Genomic DNA, 20,105 nt, shown 5'->3' with positions numbered 1-20,105 from the left:
GAGTTACTCTAACGCATGCCTGTCCTTCCCAATGTGAGTGTGTGTTTGTGCTGGTTATCTTGGTAAGAGTAAGGACCATGGCCAGGGCCACATATGTTACTTTATTGGCATTCAATTTGAGTTATCGCTATTTTTTCCTGTTCATATGCGTTTTTTCACTTATTTTTTGTTGCTGTTGTTATTGTACCCTTCCATTCTGGAAATGAATTTTCTACTTTTCACATCGTCCATTTCCATTGTTGTTTCTGTATGTCGGTCTACGTCTCCGTGTCTGTATGTGTGTGTGATTGGGTGTGTGTTTGTTGCCATTGCATCATGTTGAATGCAACCTCTGGGCTAGTCTGAGATTTCAACGTTCGTTTTATGTTTGGTTTGTTTTGTTTTTTTTTTTTTTTTCGGTTTTTCCCCTTTTTTGCGGCGTCTTGTATCTGGGCACGTTTTTCTATATAATCACATTTTATTTGAACTTTTATTTCACTTTATTTGATTTCATTTCTATGCCATTTTCAGTTTGAATGTTTTCATTTGTTTTGTGTTGGTGTATTTTGCTTTTCTTTCTCCACATTTTGTTTGTTGTCCAAAGTTTCTCTTTAACATACACGTAAACACAGAAAGTTCAAAGTTTATTTATATTGATTGGCTGTTGGGGTCATTTGGGTATAGTGCATAGATTTCTTTTATTTTTATTTTTGTTGTCTATGCTAAATGTTTGATTGATCTAAGTTCAAGTTATATTTAATTAAAAATACTAAAAGAAACTTCAACCTTGGCATTATTGTAGTACAAGAAATTTCATTTTGTTGACAGACTTCAATTGATTTAGATAGCTTTTGTCTAAAGGCTGAGAACTCCTGATATCACTTTGTATCAGTTTTTAAAATCCAAAATTCATTGATATTACTTTTGTCGGAAAAGCTGTTACTTTTTCTCATGATAAATTGATAGACACTCATAAAAACAATAAGATTATTAGGAGAAAAGTAAGTTTCGTCCAGTTGAAACTATCCATATCGTTACGACTTCATGTCAAATAGTTTAAACATTATCACTTCCTGAAGATCTGTCATGGTCAGCAATCACATTCCAATCATTAATGATTTCGTTCAGGTGCAAATATTTTAGATCTAGGTATACCTTAATGTCTTTATTCACTTGAAAGTGACTGTATTCACGATAAGAAAAGCTGTCTACCCGATTATAAACCTACTAATTGTAATTCAACTACCTAATACTTGTACTTAAGTTTAAGCTAATGTCACTCAGCTAAACCACTGGTTGACTTTATAGAAATGTTGAATAAATTGACAGTATTCGCTTTAATTGAATGTGGTCAAAAATGATTGCGAAGTAAGAACATTTCCTAAAAGACTTCGCATTGCCCTGAGAAATTCGGGCTGCTTGCTTTGCTTTCTGTTCGTGTGTGTGGCTTCTTGTGAAATTGTTTTCAATGCTTTGTTTTGCATAATTTAAACAATTTCCTACATTCTCTATTGCTTTTTAATTTATTTGTATTTATTGAGGCATACACACACACACACACACGCTTACGCTCCTTTTTCAACCCCAAGCCAGTGCTGTGCGGCGTTGAAACTCAGTTCCATTTTCTCTCATTCTCATTAATATGCAATCACATTCATAAGGACCTTGTGCAGAGTTTACTTTACCCAAAAGTGGTGAAGTCTTGTGGAGTCTGTGGGCCATTGCCCATTCTATTAATTAAACACAAGTCGAAGAGGAGTCCGAAATGTGAGACAGTACAGTGCAAAGCCTGAGAATGTCCTTGGGGTGTAAACAAATACGCGACTGCCACGCGCCAGTCATTAAATTTTTGAGAATCATGGTATGGCAGGCGGCACTCGAGAGGTTCGCGGCTTTTGAACTTTTTTTCGTCTGTTTTTTTTTTTCTTCGCTTGCTCCTTCCTAACATGGTGGCGTGTTAACTGGAATGCTTACTCCCTACCTGGTGAGTTCTTTAGCCAAAAAGTTTGTGCTACCTTTCGCAAGGAAGTTCTTTGCCTAATGAGAAGGTTTTCTAATTAATATAAAAATCTACACATGTTTATTACGGAAATTGGCAATTAGGTTAAATGAGAAAGGGAGAGAGAGATAGCGAGTAGGAGGGGAAATGAGAGTGCGAGTTAGAAATACGTTTCTTCTACATTTTCCGCTGCCACGGAAACCCTATAGGTTAGGATGTCAACTTCCTGCTTGGCATTGACATCGTACACCACAAGTTTACCGGGTTGCAGATTATCCAGTTGATGCATTAGTTTGGCCTGAACTTCTAAGCATTTCATTCGCATCGATGCCAAAGGCTTAATTTCGACAAATAATTTTGTGTTGTCATTAATAGCTTGCTGTGAATAAAGAAGATAACATACGTACATACAGACGACTTTAATTTAATATTTAAGAGGTAAACTTACCCGGACATTTGGATTAACCTGTAATTTGTGCACACTTTTCGGGGTCAGTACATATCCTGTGGGTAATCGCAATTCCAGGACGCTACCCACATAGTCAACACGATCATTGTCGTGGCGTTGCAAACACGCCTCTAAATTCAATTGTTGTTTATTGATTGTCGGAGTAACCTGTAGATTATATCGTTTTCCATCACTTGTAAGATTTCCGGGAATATTTCCCATTTCATTTAGGTAATTGCATTGGACGAACACTTGTCCACGACCCTTGACATTAATTGGTATGTAATTGACAACTTTTCGTAATATGATAGAACTCGAATCTAAGGATTCATTAAAAGTTAGTTTTATTTTCCGTGATCCGTCATAAATTTTAACTTTTAACCAATCACCATAGATGGGATTCAATTTAAGATACTCATAGATGCCTCGCTCGGCCACAGATAATTCAAAGCAATTTAGAAAATTATATTCACCATATAAACTACCCATGAGCCACTTAAACTTTTTCTTTTTCATATGGTCTGAACTCGTACTAGATAATAATATAGAACCAGCATTTTCTAACAGTTTTCGTCTATCTAGCCAGCCAAAGTTTATTTCATCGCTTAAGTCCACTTCGATTTCATTCTGTTGTAACTGTTGTTTTAGCCAAACTTTAATAAGTTGGTCATCATCGCGATTCACTAAAAATTTCAGAACTTCATAAATCTCTCGAGTAAGCTGTAAATCGGACAATTTATTCCTAGTAGGAGTCTCGCAACCTTCTATAAAGTGCGTTTTTTTTTCTTCGGCGTGACAATAGAAATAACTTTGTATCTCGCATTATAGTAGTATCTTCAAGTTTGGCTCTCTTTAGTATTTGCAAGGCTCTCATCGCATATCCTGATAACCAGGTGGAACTGCAACTGGATTTATTATGACTCACTTGGGCATAGTAGGCGAAACCGCCATCATGTTTTCTGAATCGTAACAACGATTGATAGCCATTATTGAAATAATTTTTGAAACGTCGTCTCCATTTTTCACTTAATAAACGCTGACTCTTCATATAGTCCCAAAGATAAAGACTTGAAAGAAGTTTACTAATCGATTCTTCACCATTGTCAAATGGATGAAATTTTTTCAGATTTAGCCAAGCCATCATAATAATTTGATTCGTTACTAGACATTCTACAGGTTTTGGCGACCGTCGTTGTATACCGGAAAGATTTATCGGTAGATCTTCATTTTTTGGTTCATTGCTACTCGATTCTAAATATGATATCGATTTGACATCAACTTCCACCTCTCCCTCGACTTTTAATTCATGATATAAGATATCATTGAGATCTGTTGAGGTTTTTGCAGTAAAATTTAATGCTAGCATACCAGTTGCCAAAGGTTTTATATGGAAAAATGCCACATCGAAATCAGATGGGCCAATTGACATTTCAATGTCGGTTTTTGAAATATTTTGAAGTTGTTCATTCAGTAATACCATTTTGCTAGTATTAAAGCTTAGTTGCAAAGTTACTTCCAGTTGCTCTGTATGCTGATTGAAACAGGTAACAGGTAGGCGTAATACTTCATCTGGTCGAAAGGAATTAACATTATTCAAAGGCTTACTCTAAAATACTCAGTACTACTAACCCTTCATTATGCTATATGGCAAATTCGTGCTAATATGTAAGGATTTACCACTTTGTATATAGATGGGACTAGGGAGTACTGTTAGTCCACGAGTACGATGTATTGAGAAAGCATTCAGTCTCCATGTGGTAATCCGATCGGGCACAACAAACTGCCAACTATTCGAACCACTTGCTGAGCTATGGAGAGCAACAAAAAAAAAAAAAGGAGGCTTAGTTTCAGTTAGATCATTTACAAAAATAAATCCCAAAATGGCTTATGTGAATAATTTTTTGGGTTTTATAAGTTTACGTTTGGGTTGCCGCATAATTTCCGTGATCGAGACAATATTGTATGGTTGTTGTGCCTTTTACATGTATAGCATATATGGTAACCAGGATTGTTGTTTAATTCTTTAGTCATCTTCATCGTTTATAATCTTCATTCAAGGTTTAAATAACATGCTGGAGGGCAGTGTTATCGTTTGTTTGATTTTTTTCCTGCATAATGTCCCTTGGCATGTATTTGGCCACAATAGTTTCTCACGTAAGATTCTATGTACATATATACATATATTAACTAATCAGAGTTAAACAATTATTTTCCTTAGGAATCAGCTGGAATTCTATTTGCTTATTTGATAAGCCAAATTGCTTCAGGCGTATTTTTAATGGGCTATGGTATATCAGTATTGGTCAGCTATGATATTAATTACCATTTATGTTTGCCTGCTTTGGTTATTGCTGTGGGTAAGATATTGTTAGCCTCGAAACAGTCATAACTATTCTAATTTAGGCGTTAAGATCTATTTCATAATAGTGGTACTGTCGTTTCATTTATTGATTGTGGAATCTGGTAGCAGTGATTCATTGTAAAAATGTGTGAAAAACTGGACCAACCTTCTTATCGTTTCAAATAACCAGACATCGGCAAAGTTGCGACGCTCCTTGGGTACTTTTGCTGTTCGCAATACGCGTTTGATTTTCTTAGCACGAGTCCTGCGCTTCGTTCTGGTTTGGATTCTACAGTCTACAATTTTAATATATACGATACTACAAAAAATTAGCAATAAATGTAATTTTCGATTTTCTTACCTGTAATACATGCTTTTTTTACATATGGCGCATTGGTTAAAGTTACTAAGCCCCATTTCTCACTTGGCAAATTGAGATATCGCTGATCTATGGCTGGACTTGCTCTCAATTTGTTCAAATAGCCAGACAATTCTTGAGCACTCAAGTCATTTGTGGCCCTTTCGCCCAAATCATAGAGAACTTCATCTGTGGCAATTAGACCAACATAGGAATATGGTGAAGTGCTTACTTTAAGTACAATTGTTGTGCCTGGCGAAACCCGCCGTGGAGCTTCAATTGAAATCTGATGTAAATTATCAATGAGATCTAAGACGTCTTGAGCATTCCAATTCATTTACCGTATTACGCTGTTCCTGGATTCTAATTGTCTTAAGCGCCACGAATAATGTTTTCTTTTCGAAGCCATAGAGAATTAAATTCGCTAATGGCCACATATTTGGTGGGAAATCAATTTTAGCCTCAACTGTACCAAACACATCGGGTAGTACACGATGGCCGGCTTGTATATTGCCATTGGACATAACCACACAAGATGCATACTCGTATCGGTGATCGACATCAAAGTGTACATATTCCGATGCGCCCGCTGGCACACTAAGTCCTCTGCAAGAAAATCGATCAATTTTGAATTCAATAAACACTACAAACCCACAAAATCAATCAAGGGTTCGTTTAGTCTTATATGTACTTACTTAGTGCTGGTATAAACATGTCCAGGACGTCCCTTAGTCTGCTCAACATAATGAGTTCTTGCAATAATCCACGTGATCGTCGTATTCGGCATGGTATTTCGAATACCTTGAAACTCAATTTCTGTGTTTAAAACAAGAGTAGTTGCATTTTCTGTGTGTGATTTTGAAATTTTCACATTTGGAAAATTGACAACTCCATTTTGTTTTAATTGTGATCTAAAGGAGTAAGTATCGGATGACGATAAAGACGAATAATGCAATTTGACGGGTAATTTGGTAGTGGCTTTTTCTCCATTTAGCTTTGTAATGCGATATGTAATGACATTCTCGGTTTCTCCAAGAAGTCTACGACAATGTCCTGTCGTATGAATACATTGAATGATAAAGGGCTTGCGATGCAGACTAATTAGTTTTGTTGTATTCGCAGTATCCGATGTATAGCCCTCATTAACCACGGCAGTAATATGAACTAAGAGTTCATCACTCTCAGGTATTTGTTTTTCGAATTGGGCCAAGGATATATTGAATTCGGATTTACCGCTTTTTAGTCGTTTGGTTAAATGTACACTTATTGGTGTTTGACTTACTTTTTTATCTAGATAGCTATGCACAAACAGATTGACATTGCCTTCAACATTATTCTCAGAGGCATAGTAAGCCTTGACGAATACGGGTAAACTGTTATCTGACAGAACCACATAGCGTTTCGTTTGTATACGCACTTTAAACGGCGGTATTACGTATTGTTTGACCCGAAAGTAAGCACAGTCTCCCATTACTATATTCGACTCCACAATGCAGAGACGCCAAAGACCAAAGACAGGATTGTTGGCCAGTTTGAATCTGCCACGATAGACCCCATCTCTTGTAGTGATATTTTTAAAGCTTGCAAAAAAATTATTATTACCATCATAGATTTCTATACTTGATGTCGATTTGGCTTGCACCGGTTTTAATTGCTCATTGAAAAATAAAGCACGAAATTGTACACTATCACCGGGTCTATAATGGTTCTTGGGTGTTTGAATCTTAACGAAACTCTTTGTACCCTCCCAATTGAGGCGGGTGGAGTTTTTAAAGTATTGACCACGTATACTTTCGACTGCTAATATATATTCGCCTTCCTGTAGAGTTGCTGGCATCTGAAACTGATGCAATCGGCATGGATCTTGAGGTGTTAGATTATACTGCATTTTCATGTTCAAGCTTGGTCCTTTTAAACTAACCAAACAACTGGAACTATGATGGCTATTGAAAATGGTTACAACAACGCCATAGGGACGACCAGTGAATATCGAACCAGGTGCAGTTATCACATAGTAGCTCGAACTATTTGTGAAAAGTCTAAAAATTAGTTAATAAAAAGTATTAACAAGATTTCAATTTAAGCAAAGTAAGTTAAACGGTATTTAGTTTACTTAGGTATCTATGACAGGTTGAAGTAACTCACAGACGGATCTGAAACTGCTTCTGTATATAATTTCACACACACATTCCACAATTAATACGCCTGATTAGAGTCCCCTTATTTAAAATGATTTTTAATGTGCCGTATCATTAGTTGCGTCACTCCAAACATTCATTCATGATATTTCATTCAAAACTATTGTCAGTTCACTCATTTTTTTAGAAACACTTTTACTACATTTGCAGTTCGTTTACCTTTCCCTTTGCACGTTTCCACAGACATTGAACAGAACATACGAACTGACAAGCCACCAATTTATCCACAAACTGCACATAACAAGACCTTTTTACTAACTAAGCAAATGATTGTTTGTTTTAAGGTAATTTTGTAAAGGTTTTCAGAACCATGACATTGGCCATTAGACGCTTATAATGACATTTGCCTCGCCCAATTATAGCACATGTTAAGCCAATCGAGTGTGGAGACACAGACAAAGTGCATAATTAGGAGGCGGACAACATCTTCGGAGCACAAAATTCACTTGAGTTTGTGTTTATATTTCGTCCAGTTGTTTGTTTAACGTCCAAAGGCGAATCTAATGTTGGTTAATAAAGCAGCACTTAGTGCTTGACGGGAGGCAAATGCCATCATCGTCATCGTCAGAGTTGTTAGAGTCCTTCACTTCAGCTCTATTGCCAGTGCCTTTTGAAAGCCTGGCTACTTAAAGTCTGCCAATAGCGTGAATGCTTATGTCTCTTCGTGTGTGTGTGTGTGTGTGTGTGTGTGAGTGCTTGTGTGTGTGCTGGTGTGTGTATTGGTGTGCGTAGGGGCTGTGATGCAGTTATGCGCATTTCCGCTTGAGTAGCTTTTGACTTTGCTTTTGCTTACATATACACATGCGTCTGGGGACATATTTGTAAACTACCCGAGGGTGGCATTAACAATTATCCAATAACGTAATTATCTGTATAATTTGAACAATTCATTTTTTTTTAAATTTAATCTGATAAATCATTGAAAAACACCTCCCAAAAATAATAACATGTTTTAAGTTTTTCAAGATTTTAGACATAGAGTTAAATATTTTTAAATATACTCATATACAAATATTTTAAAATATAATTTCTGGAGCTTTAATTGATTTTAGAACACTGAAATTTTCATTCGTTGGTAATCTAAAGGATATAATGATTAAGTAATGAATTAAGTGTCAGATAAACATTGCCATTAAAATTGAAAATTTCCATATCAACTGTAATGGCAACCCATTTGCAATTGCATATATGCAATTGCTTGTGCATAAACAACAACAGTAAGCAGCAATAACAACAGCAACAATAACGACAATAACAACAACAACATTACAGCTGCCATGTCAGTCATTCATTCACTCAGTCAAACTGTCAATGCTCGTTTCAATCTTTGTATTTTGTGCTTTCGCCTGCAATTGGCAGCCAGGGCAGCATTACATTTGCTTGATTGAACTTGGTGTATACCAGGAATCGTCTTCCACCTCAAACAACCTCATGCACCCAATGGCAAGTGTATTTTGTAGGACCAACCCCCTTCCACCTCACTCCGTTAACCAAACATACTTACGTTGCTCTGCTGACAGTCGAAAACTGCTTGCCAACCTTTTCGGACTTGGCCATAAAACCAGAGCCAAAGGCAAAAGTGAAGTCAGAGAGTTGTTACCATTTTACCTCCTGTTTAGCAGGACTTGGACAACAGCAACGACAAAAATAACAACAACAAGGATAGAAAACGACACGTCTCTAAATGCATAAACACCGACATCCAACCCTGACCCACTTTTCATTCTCCCCTCAAGTTTTCAGTTGAAGCCATAGATAGACGTATAGACCAAGTGAGTCAGCTGCACCAGTTGTAGCATACTTTATGGCGCTGGCGCAATTTAAAGAGCAAAAGAATGAAAAAGTAAACTAGCAAAAATAAATAATACTTACTATATGTATATGTAATCCCTCTATTTGTTTTATGTTCGTTTACTTGCCGTTGCTCAAGTCATCACTTAATCCACCAAACAGAAATAACATGAAAGAAACAGCAGCCAAATGAGAACTGTATTGAAGAAGACAATTTGTGTTTTTTGTTTTTAAGGAAGTTCTCAAATTAGGGTCACTATATTCGGTGTAATCTTATATTCCCTGTAAGTAAGAAGATTTAAATAAAGCTTTTGTGATGAGATCCTAATTTACATACAGTCAATTAATTAGTTATAGACTTTTAGAGAATAGAATTAAATACAATACTTTAAGAGAACTCTTAACCATACTTACTCTAAGAAATATCAATTAAAAATGTCATCGCGAGTTGTAATATAGATTTCAAGTTTTTAAGAAGTAATAAAAATGAAAATAATTACCATAATATCTTAATTTCGCCGTTCAAATTGACATTTATTAAGCTGATTCATTTTAGTTAGCGGTTATTAAGTAAAAATCAGACTTACTATTACCGTGGGATTTATACATACATATACTATCGGATATATTAAGAGACACCTGATGTTTAAGAAACTAAAAAAAGTGTATACAAATCTTAGGTATTTTGGATATGTGTCAAAATTAAAGTGCCGAGAATAACTTTCTAAGTGGTCTGATTGTTTTGATATCCATCTAATTATCTAGTTTTATATTTAATTTTTAAATTTTTTGTGTCCCAAAATATATCACATTTTAAAGGAAAACATTTTGCTAGAGATTTTCATAGTTATAGATCGCGATTGATGTATGTCATATGATTTAGTCATTACGGTAGATTTTTACTTTGCTTATACCATTGAAAATTGCTGGACTGTAACATTCCTCTTCTGTCTCTAACAATTTCGAGTTGCATTTTCGGTGTGGTGGTGGTGATGGTGATGGTGCATTCATCTCAATTTGTGCAACTTACGAATTGGGTTATTTCAGTCTCTTCTTTTATCCCAGCCCTGGTCAATTGACTGTGACAGTCATGCAGCCAAAGCACGAAAAAGCACTGAAGGGATAGCTAAAGCTAAAGCAGGGACTGGAAACTTCAGTCGAGAGGGAATGAATGACATCGAGAGTCCTAGAGTCCTCAGTCTGTCTCAGTGCCGAGTCCCACGCAAAAGTTTTGCCCAGTTCACATTTCAGTGACTGTCACTCGACTGTTGTTCTTTCTAAGCATATCAATTAAGTTGGCGTTGGCTTTTTGGCTTTTGGCTTCTATAACCAAACCCGGTTCATCATTTGCATGGAAATTACCCCATCCCACACATTCTCACTTCCTACTTTCCCCTTCCAACTTCACAACTCATTCTCTCCCTCGCATACTCCTACTCTTTCTGACTTTACAACTTTAAACAAAATCACAGCAGGATGAAACAATGTTAAATGCACACAAAAGCAGAGAACAAAAACAAAAAATTGTTTGAACAAAAAAAGAAAACAAAAGTTTTACTCTTTTAAATTCATTTAAACGCTTTTAGCGCTTTTCACGCCCAACACCCTCAGAACTCATCCTTCCATTGCCTTCTCCATCAGAACTCACACCACATTAGACCAAGGCAAACCGTCTCCTGCTTGTCTACGGTTTTATGGATGGCCCATAGTCGTGGCAAAGTTTTCTGTTTCTGGTTTTGTTAAAAAATGTCGAGCATTTGCCGGGCTGATGAAAAAAAATGGCAAACTTTTGTCTTTAAGGCATAAAGAGAGAAATAAAAAACAGAATAATATGAATGAAAAATCAGGCCAGATGGAGTTGTGTATGCCCTTTGCTTGGAATCATCTTGAAGTTTCACCAATAACTGATACTGAATACTATTCAATATCCAAATTATTCTAATATATAAATAAATGTTAATTTTTTAGCTCACATCTTAAAGATTTTCAATTTTCAACTGCATTTAAAAACTTCTGCAAAAAGAAAGCTGTAAAGTTGAAAAACAGTTTGTTAATTGAATCTTTTGCACGTTAATATTTTCATGAATCAAAGACTTTAACGTGCCGATTAAATCCTTAAGATTCATGGTCGTGCCATTCATTCCTCAAGATATATAAAGGCTCCTATTTTTCTTTCTCGTTGGGCAACTTTTGTCTCCAAATCCCCACAGCCCATTCATCCGCATGCGTAGCGCATGCCAATTGTGCAATTGTTGGAAAATTTCTTTTGCTAAAAACTTGTACGTTGTGACTTTTAGGATATTTTTTTGTACGTCTTTTTCCGGCTTCCCTCAGTCACTCTCCGCATTCGCTCTTTGTGCCGTAAGCTTTGTTTGTTGTTGTTCCTGTTGTTGGCTGCTGTCTTAATAGGTGTTGGCAATCATGAAGTTGCCTTGCGGTTGGCAAGCAGGCAACCAGGCAGGCAACCAAACAGGGCGGCAGGACATGGAGTCACCAACCTAGGAAAACTTGGTCCCTCCGTTTATCCCTCTCCCTTTCGGTTCTTATTGAGCCCTCTGTGTGTCTATGTGGCCATTAGTAGCTTTGATCAAATATTTAAAGCTAATGAACAAGATTGCTAAAGAGAACTAAAGGAACTAAAATGAAACTAAACTCGTTGGGCATTCTAAATGATTTAAAGCAAAAGGGATACAGCATACTCGGTTCAAAATACACAGAAGAAAAGGTTAAAAAACATTCGTCAACTGGCCAAAAGGAGTTCAATCAACCTGACAAATTTCAATCAAGCTGCCAGACCTGGACACTGTTCGGAAACTAGAAACGAAACGAAATGAAACCAAACCAAACCAAAAGGAAAAAACCAAACCGAGTCACGCCACATCACAATTAGGATGCCGTTGAAGTTTTGTCAATGAATGAAAAGCGTCTGCAACTTTTATTTAACTTGCCGAGAGACCACACCCAGTTAGAGACAGGGAGGAGTAGACAGGTGAAGCAGTTTGGTCAACAATTGCCTGCCTGCACTCACGTACAGCTGGCCACAAGGGATCTGGGGTAAATACAGGTGAAACACAGAGTTGCGAATGTAAGGTAACCAGACCAATGTCTATGCTTGGCGGTTGACTCCAAGCTATTTACAGACGAGTCCGTGCTTATGCCCTAACCTGAACTGTGAGCGAAATTTTCAAATTGATATTGAGCAAATGGAGAAAGAGAAAAAATGATTAAAAAAATAATTTAACAACTAAAACTTTAGATTTTATTATTATATCACATCATTTAGAAAGGTTTAAACTCTAAAGAAAAATCTTTTTAAAAGAAAATAAATAAGAGAAAGGATATTAGTTATAATTAAAAGGTCATATATGTAAAGGATATTAATGCAAACGAAATAGAAACTTAAAATCTGGTCCTATAAGTAAGATGAGGAAAGTTTTTACTTAATAATAATAATTATTTGAATTTTTCTTTCTTATAATTTCCTCCTCTTTACAATTACAACAATATATTATGAACAATGCATAAAGGGCTTGTCCATTTTGTCTTGTAAAGTCGAGTAAGTTTGTATTAAAGTGCTTATAAATAATCCATTTACAACAATGAAATCCAAAATCGCAAGCCACAAAGATTTTTGTAGATAGATATAGTTCGAAACTGTGACCGAACTTTCATGTAGCGTACATCGATTCAATTGCATTTGATCTAACTGAAAGAAAAAAAAGTCTTAACTTAAATTCTCTTCAAAGTTTAAACGTAGAGAAGTAAAAAGAACTCACTATTATTTCCTTTCCTGCAAACAATTGGCAATGGAATAATCGTCGCATTTCAAGAATAAAAAGTCGGTCAAATATTCTGTTTTCCATTTCAATAATTTTGTGGGCCATCGATATGGTACGAATCATATTTGAGCAGGACCAAAATAAACAAAGTCCTATAACCAACACACGCACACACTTGGAGTCCTTACAAGACTCAATGAAGTAAGCACAAAAGCATACCACAAAACTGATTTCAATTAGTAATCTGGTCGTTTGGGATATCCAAACAAGTTGTCCCATATTCCGACGTAGTTGTAATAATTCTTCCAAATATTTCAGACAGAGAGACCAAATGAGTTTTTTCTGAAGTGATGTACTCTCCAGAAGTTTGTCAAGGTCTTCGATCAAATGATAATGCCAAATCATGGCCACATCACAAAGATATATGGCAATCATTAAGCGACCATAATACGGAATTACGATGAACAACGGCGCTGCGATTTCGGTCTGACAAACAAAAAACCCACATATGATAAATTCACGTACGAAATGATTCATTAATCGTATTCGACTTATGTGAACTTCTGTGCCAAAGAGTTCACGATGGCTTCGCTTAAGCTTGGCCAATAGATTTATAAACTGGCAAATTTCATTGGCCCTGTAAGCCAAACACCAACCACAAGATAGCACACAAATATCACGGAAAAAAAGAACGTGAAAGTACAGGTATCTTAATATATAGGTTTTATCAAATTTTTCAAAATCAGAAATAGCGGTTTCTATGATGCAAGCATACCAAAATAGAAACAGGCAGGCAATAATGAAAAGAACAAATTTCTGAATCCTAATCCAAAAATTCGACACCACAAACAATTGTTCTTCAAATCGATATTCAAAAACATTAAGTGCGAGAATTTGGGTTAGCAATCGAAGGTAGCGCCACATAACTTTACTGATCTAAAACGTAGAGTCAACTGAACAAATTAACTTTGCTGCATTGTTGTCTTAATGTTCATAATAATACACTATGAGTAGGTTATAAAGAACTCTTGATTTCTGTCATTCATCATAGCTTCTAGCTTTCCCCTAATAACTAATCAGCCCAATGGGGCTAATTTGAGAAAAAGTACAAAAATAATGTCGAACATTTACGAGTGAAGGGCATAAACAGTTGACTCAATATACCCATGTCAGTCTGTTACAATTGAGCTGCATAAATATGATTTAGTATTTAAGTATTTATTTATGATTGCCTTATTTCGCTTCATCGAGTTACGATTCCCAACTGGTTTTAGTTATGAAGTTGCGGTAGGGCGTTGCAATTGTTAGCATTACACTAAATGGCATTCCACATATTATACAGCAAGTGTATTCCATATTTGCCTTTTTTTAACTTTTGCAATTGGTTTTTTTTTTTGTGTAAAATGTTGTGTGGGCTTAACTTAAATTGCCTTCGGTTTGTGGGGCTGACCGCATGCTAAAGTTAACTGTGGTTTTGGCCCTGACCCAACGTTCTTCTCAGTACACACAGACTGTAACCTACATACATACGTACATATATGGGAATGTGGTATATATATACATAAGTGTGATAAGAGCAGCTGTCATCGTAATCATATCAAATGGCGAGTGACTGACTGACCCGCTGGAACTGCCCCCGCCCGCTGAACTCTTCCCACAGACATCAACCGACCCCCCTCTTCTTGGTCGAATTCGCTCTCTCTCTCGTTGTCTAATCAGAGAACTTTGCTGTTTACATTCTCAACTATTTCAACTACTACTCCTACTTGCTGGGAAAGATGAACAGTGTGGATTTCCAAGTATCATTGAGAAGATGTTCAAAGTGCTGTGGCTTTGTTTAAGTCTTTGTTTTGTGGGCGGAGACACGTTGTTGGCATTAAATGCCAAATACTATCAATTGAACTTTCTGCAAGAATTGGCCAATTTAGCTGAGCAAAAGGCTGAAGTCGGTCTAAATGGGTATTTGGAAAAGTTACTGGCTAATTCTAGATATAGCAATTTTACGGCTGAGTTAAGCTCGGCAAAGGCAAGTCAGAAGCTGCAGACTAAAGTGACGCTGATTAAGCAACTTTTGGATGTCGATGTGCAAAATTATGACTTGAATGATGCTGACGATATGGAACATATAAGTGTGCTACGCAATCTGGTGTTTTTGAACCGACTGAAGAAACTACTGAAAAGTGCCCGAGACTCAAGTGCCCAAGAGATACGTCAATTGCGTGTACATCGTCTTTGTCAGCAATTTGATCGTCCCACTTCTGTGCGGCGTAAAAGTTCATCATCACCATCATCGCTGATTAATGAAAAAACTGTCGGAGCCGCTCTAGAGCAATTGAATCTTACCCATACTTTCGATAATTTAACCAAGTCAATCAATCTCAATCAATTTGGTGAACAACTCTATGGCCGAGTGAAGCTAGCTGGAGCTGAAATTATAGACAACTATTTGCTCATACTTCGTGGCCTTCTGCAAGATATCATCGATGCCGAGCATGAGGATTTAGCCCAGAACACTACACAATTGGAGAAGCTGTTGCAGCAAATCGATGGCATGTTGGCCATCAAAGATTTCTTTGAGAAACGTCAAAAGCTCTATGCCTATTTGGAACGTCATCTGACCACAGACTATGAGCAACTGTCCGAGGCAGCCCAATCGGAACAGCACTTGACTGAACAACTTCTAGAACAACTCAAAGCCAAGGGATTGGATTTGTTTGTCATATTTCTATTCAGTAATTTTGAGTTCTTAGAAAAGGTCCACGAACAGTGGATTCAACTTTTGCCAGAAATGCCGCCAAGTTTGTTGCACGATGATACCACAAGACTATTGTATGATATACAACAATTGTATGAGACCTTTAAATTGGACACTGAAAGTACAGCGAAATATGAGGCTTATGTGAAAGCATTGCGCCAATTGCATGAACAAACTGTGGATCAGGGCCAAGAGAATCGTCATATTTTCGAAATGCTTAACAATGCGGCCCAGAATGTTGGCAGTGTCACCTTCAATATGATCAAGTCCAAATGCAAGGAGTTACTTTAAAATGTTAAAACTAAACAAAATTAATAAATGCTAAAGTGAAACAACTTAATGTTTAATAAAAATCTTAATTATATTTTCCATTTGCTGCTGCTAATATATTTGGAATGTTTCTGGTAGTTTGTAATATCCGCCCAGGTTTGTGTCGGATGTCGTTTAAATAGCCTGTTCGCCATCATCTCGGCCAAAACCAAATACTCCTCTCCTGCATCCTCTCTGGTTTTGCCATGTTGTTGCTTTTGTTTATCTGATACTGGCTCGCAATTTTAGCCTCTGGATGTTCGTAAGAGGAGGAAGGTTGGGCAAACTAATGGCTGGTGCTGTTGCTGATGTCGGTTGTTGGTCCAAAGCCAGCTAATTAATTGTCGTCGTTGCAGGTGATTAGAACTTTAATGAGTATTGCAGCTAAAGGCAGCTAGCCAACATTGGACAGGACATCAACATGATCCAGAAAGAGAGAGGCAACCATTCCAATGCATTGGCATCTAAACGAGTCTCTAATAATGATTTTCGAAAATATGTTTGTGCATCTGTCACTACTGAAAATATAGTTGAGTTGATATGCCTTTTAGGTGTGTAAGCCTTTATAAAATGTACGTTGAAATGTTTGTGATTTGTCCTTTTCATTTGCCTTCTGATTGAGTTCTGACGAATGATTGAAAATGTATTTTTTTGAAAGTTTCAAAAGCAGTTTGCAGATAAACTAATAAATGCTATTTTTTCTTTTTTCCTTTTTCCAGATGGTAAACTTTTTTTTGAATTAAGCAATCTCATTTGTCATTTTGAATAAAAGCAATTTAGTTAAATTCAAATTGTTTATTGCCAGACACAAAATCAACTATTTGAGAATGTCGAATTCTTAAGTAGAAATGGATATTTTCAAGTATTTAAAAGGAAAAAAGAAACCTTTGGCATAAAAATTTAAAATTCATCAGAAGATATGTGAGTTAAAAAACTTGTAAATATATTGAGCCATTGAAAAGACAATAAGGACAATGTTAAACAAATTTTGTTTGTCATCAAAATGAAAATGTACTTCAGGGAAGATCTAACTATGAACATATATTTGAGTTAATCAATTTGAAAATTTGTAAATCATAATTCCAAATGATCATTGAGTAGATTCTCTCAGTTTTTGGTATCTATTCCAGAATTCGAAAGCCACACAACTGCTTTAATACTCAAACTAGTTAAGAATGGAAACTAAATGAAAAGCAAAACTGAAAACAAAGAAGTATTTAACCCTAAACCATTTGATGGAAATCGAAATTGATATTTGAATTAACTTTTATCTAATCGAACTTAATTATATTATAATGAAAAGTCGAATCGCCTAATAATATAGTCTTAATTTAAGTATTAACTGTATTTCATTGTAATAAATAAAACTAAATTAATTCACAACTACTCATACAATTGGCAATCAACAAAACAATTGGCCATTTCGTGCCTTAAAAAGGGTTTCATTTCGATTCAAATGCAATCGAAGGCTACATTTTAACCATGGCCACAAAACAAATTGATATCGAAAACAAAACAATAGCCAACTGGCCCATTCTGCCACCCACAGAACTTACAATGGCCAGACACCACTTTTGCCGTTCTGCCATTCTTTTTACTCGGATTGTTATCACACCACTGAGAGCTGCCAAACTGCCAGCAGTTTGCACAACATTTATCACCTTTAATGCACAAGAGCGACGGACTGGGCCCTCTAGTGGAATGGAATGGAATGGAATGGAAAATGGCATTGGTTGTATGTACTTGGTTGCTGTATTGCCCTGCCAGATGAGTGGGAATGGCTCAAAACAAAAGGCAATAACAAGCCACGTTAACTGCAAGTGCCATAGAGCATTGCAACAAAATGCAATTTCACACTAGGCTAAACTGAAGCTGAGCTTCATTCTAACAGGATCTGTTCGGACTTTGGTTGTAAAGCGTGAAATTTAATTATGATTTATGGTTTTGTCAGCCTATATCAGAACTTGGCAATTCATATATATATATCCATATATGTATGTATGTAAATGTATACAGATAAAGACTTTCCTTCAATTTACATACATATATGCATATGATATTTATTGACAGCTTTCAGCTGACAAAACTTTCTTGTTATGGCTAATCGGCTTAGCCTTTCCATCCATTAGCCATTAATTTTTAAGTATTTATCCCCCGAACGAAAATAAGTCTCCTGCTCACTATTTGGATGAAACTAAAAATACATTTATGTAGATATTCCATTTAAAATAGCTTGAGGTGAACGGGAGTCGGAGTCTCCCTTTCTATATTTAGTTAAAAATACATAACGAAAGGTGGGCGTGCTGTTTGGGGGCATTAATGACAGAAAGTAAATGACTTTTGATGCGCTAATTGAGTTGTTGCCTTAATTACTTATAGCTCCACACTCTCCCTATATATCTTTCTCACTCTCTCACATATATAATTTGCCTTACAACTAATATCTCCCTTCGTTTTCTTTTCCATTCTGCAGTCATCAGTGAGGATCCGGAATTCACAGATGTCATTGAGAATATAACAGTGCCCGCGGGACGTAATGTCAAATTGGCTTGCTCCGTCAAGAATTTGGGCTCGTACAAGGTGAGTGAGGGGAATAGACTATAAATGAGAAAGCCTCAAGGTAAAATAAACTTGTAGCTAAATAACGAAATCATAATTAAACTCAAAGCAAATGAGAATGGTTTAATACCCTTGAAAAAGAGTAATCAAAAAACGGTCAGTGGTCATAATAACTTTATGTGAATCTGCATAAAGTTCATCCTCAAAATGTTTAGTTCATTTTTTATTATAATAAAAATATCTTAAATCTTAAACCGCGAAATAAATTATACTTTTTTCAAGCAACCGAAAGACAATTTAAAAAAATAAAATAGCTAATAAATCAATAAGAGTCAATCAATCAAATTGCCATAAAGAAGATAATAAATGATTTATTACATTAAATAATAATAGAAATAAGCAGAAAATTACAAATAAATACACAATTTTATTGGGAAGGTAAAATAAAATATTTAAAAAAATAAAAAGGTAAAATAAACTTGTACAAAATGTTTTTTTATATCAGCTTAATCAATGTCGTTATTTAATTATTTAACTGCTTTGTGCTACACAATTAAATATCAATTAATATATAACCTTTAAATTTAAAGGTTTAAATATAATCTTTTTGAAGGTTGAAGAAGACTATTTATTGTCCTATATCTTTCATTAAAATTTATTTATTTATCATCCTTGAGTAAAGAAACAAAGATAATAATTAAACGATTCAACTGTATATTTAATTAATTTAGTGGTTAAAAAAACTAAAGTTTTAATAACTTTCAGATCAATCTTTAAAACATTTTTTATTTTGGATTCTTGTCTTTAAATTTAATTTAATGAATTAGTCACATGGAGTCTAGAGACAACTTAAAGAAATTGTAGAGTTTGTTTTAAGTTATTATTTATGAGTTTTCTTCTATATTAAATAAAGAATAATAATAATCTTTTTGAAAGAACTAAATTGCAGAGCTTAGTTTAAATGTCAAAAGTTTGTTTAAATTTACTTGTTGCACTTTCTTTACAAAAATATTTAACATTTGTTTTACCTGCATGGTTTTTGTTTGTCTGCCACTTACACTCACACACATATACATATATACGTCAAACTTGCCTATGTAGGGATATATCTTGAGGCGTTCCTACATACATCAGAACTCTTGGACTAACGTCCAAGTAGAGCAAGTCAACAAGTACGGGTTTCCAGGGACAGCAACAGGCACCCTCTGGTCATTGGACCACCATGACCACGGGTATGGCCATGAGAGGACAACGAGGACTACAATGTTCGCATTGAACTTGTTGACTCTTTCATGAGTTGTGTAGTCCATAGTTGAGTTACGACTGTTGTTGTTGTTGTGTGTACATTGGGGACTTTCATGTGTGTGTGTGTGTGTTGGCAGAGGCTGGGGTAAACAAAGTTTATCAAAGATGCCAGCGAACAGCCAGAACTTTGTGAATTGTCTCTCCCTCTTTAATTAAGTAATTTGTGAGGCATACAAAAGAAGAAGAAGAAGAGAAAAAAACAAAAATAAAACCAAATGATTTTTGCTTTGTCCACGTGATAAAGGGGGCTGGACATTCATGAAAGCACGTAAAGGGGTGAGGAA

At 35.8% G+C, this 20,105-nt stretch overlaps 2 protein-coding genes and 2 long non-coding RNA genes across 7 annotated transcripts in view; 3 read left to right on the top strand and 1 right to left on the bottom strand.

Annotated features, from left to right (window-relative positions):
• Positions 1-20,105, top strand: part of DIP-epsilon (Dpr-interacting protein epsilon) — a 64,165-nt gene that overhangs the window by 22,081 nt on the left and 21,979 nt on the right. For both annotated transcript variants that reach the window (XM_068295132.1, XM_068295131.1), the window contains exon 3: positions 18,431-18,537. In XM_068295132.1, coding sequence (XP_068151233.1) covers positions 18,431-18,537 — 107 coding nt within the window. The remainder of the gene's footprint in view (positions 1-18,430; positions 18,538-20,105) is intronic.
• On the bottom strand, positions 4,127-5,278 carry LOC137581428 (uncharacterized). The gene is made up of 3 exons (XR_011033150.1): positions 5,129-5,278; positions 4,934-5,063; positions 4,127-4,234 (listed from the first exon to the last, which is right to left on the bottom strand). It is a non-coding gene; the product is annotated as an uncharacterized lncRNA (long non-coding RNA).
• LOC137581427 (uncharacterized) lies at positions 4,327-4,974 on the top strand. 3 transcript variants are annotated; one of them, XR_011033147.1, is made up of 4 exons: positions 4,327-4,424; positions 4,485-4,580; positions 4,645-4,783; positions 4,854-4,974. It is a non-coding gene; the product is annotated as an uncharacterized lncRNA (long non-coding RNA). The 3 variants fall into 3 exon arrangements; XR_011033148.1 differs by having other exon boundaries at positions 4,838-4,916; XR_011033149.1 differs by lacking the exon at positions 4,854-4,974 and adding an exon at positions 4,830-4,847.
• LOC137581132 (uncharacterized) lies at positions 14,692-16,019 on the top strand. The gene has a single exon (XM_068295309.1). The coding sequence runs from the start codon at positions 14,707-14,709 to the stop codon at positions 15,937-15,939; it is 1,233 nt and encodes a 410-aa protein (XP_068151410.1). The 5' UTR covers positions 14,692-14,706; the 3' UTR covers positions 15,940-16,019.

This window comes from Drosophila tropicalis, unplaced genomic scaffold (assembly GCF_018151085.1).
Source record: "Drosophila tropicalis isolate 14030-0801.00 unplaced genomic scaffold, ASM1815108v1 contig_845, whole genome shotgun sequence".
NCBI lineage: Eukaryota > Metazoa > Arthropoda > Insecta > Diptera > Drosophilidae > Drosophila > Drosophila tropicalis.
The sequence above is the reverse complement of the archived record's forward strand: the minus strand, read 5'-3'. Positions and strand labels throughout refer to the sequence as shown.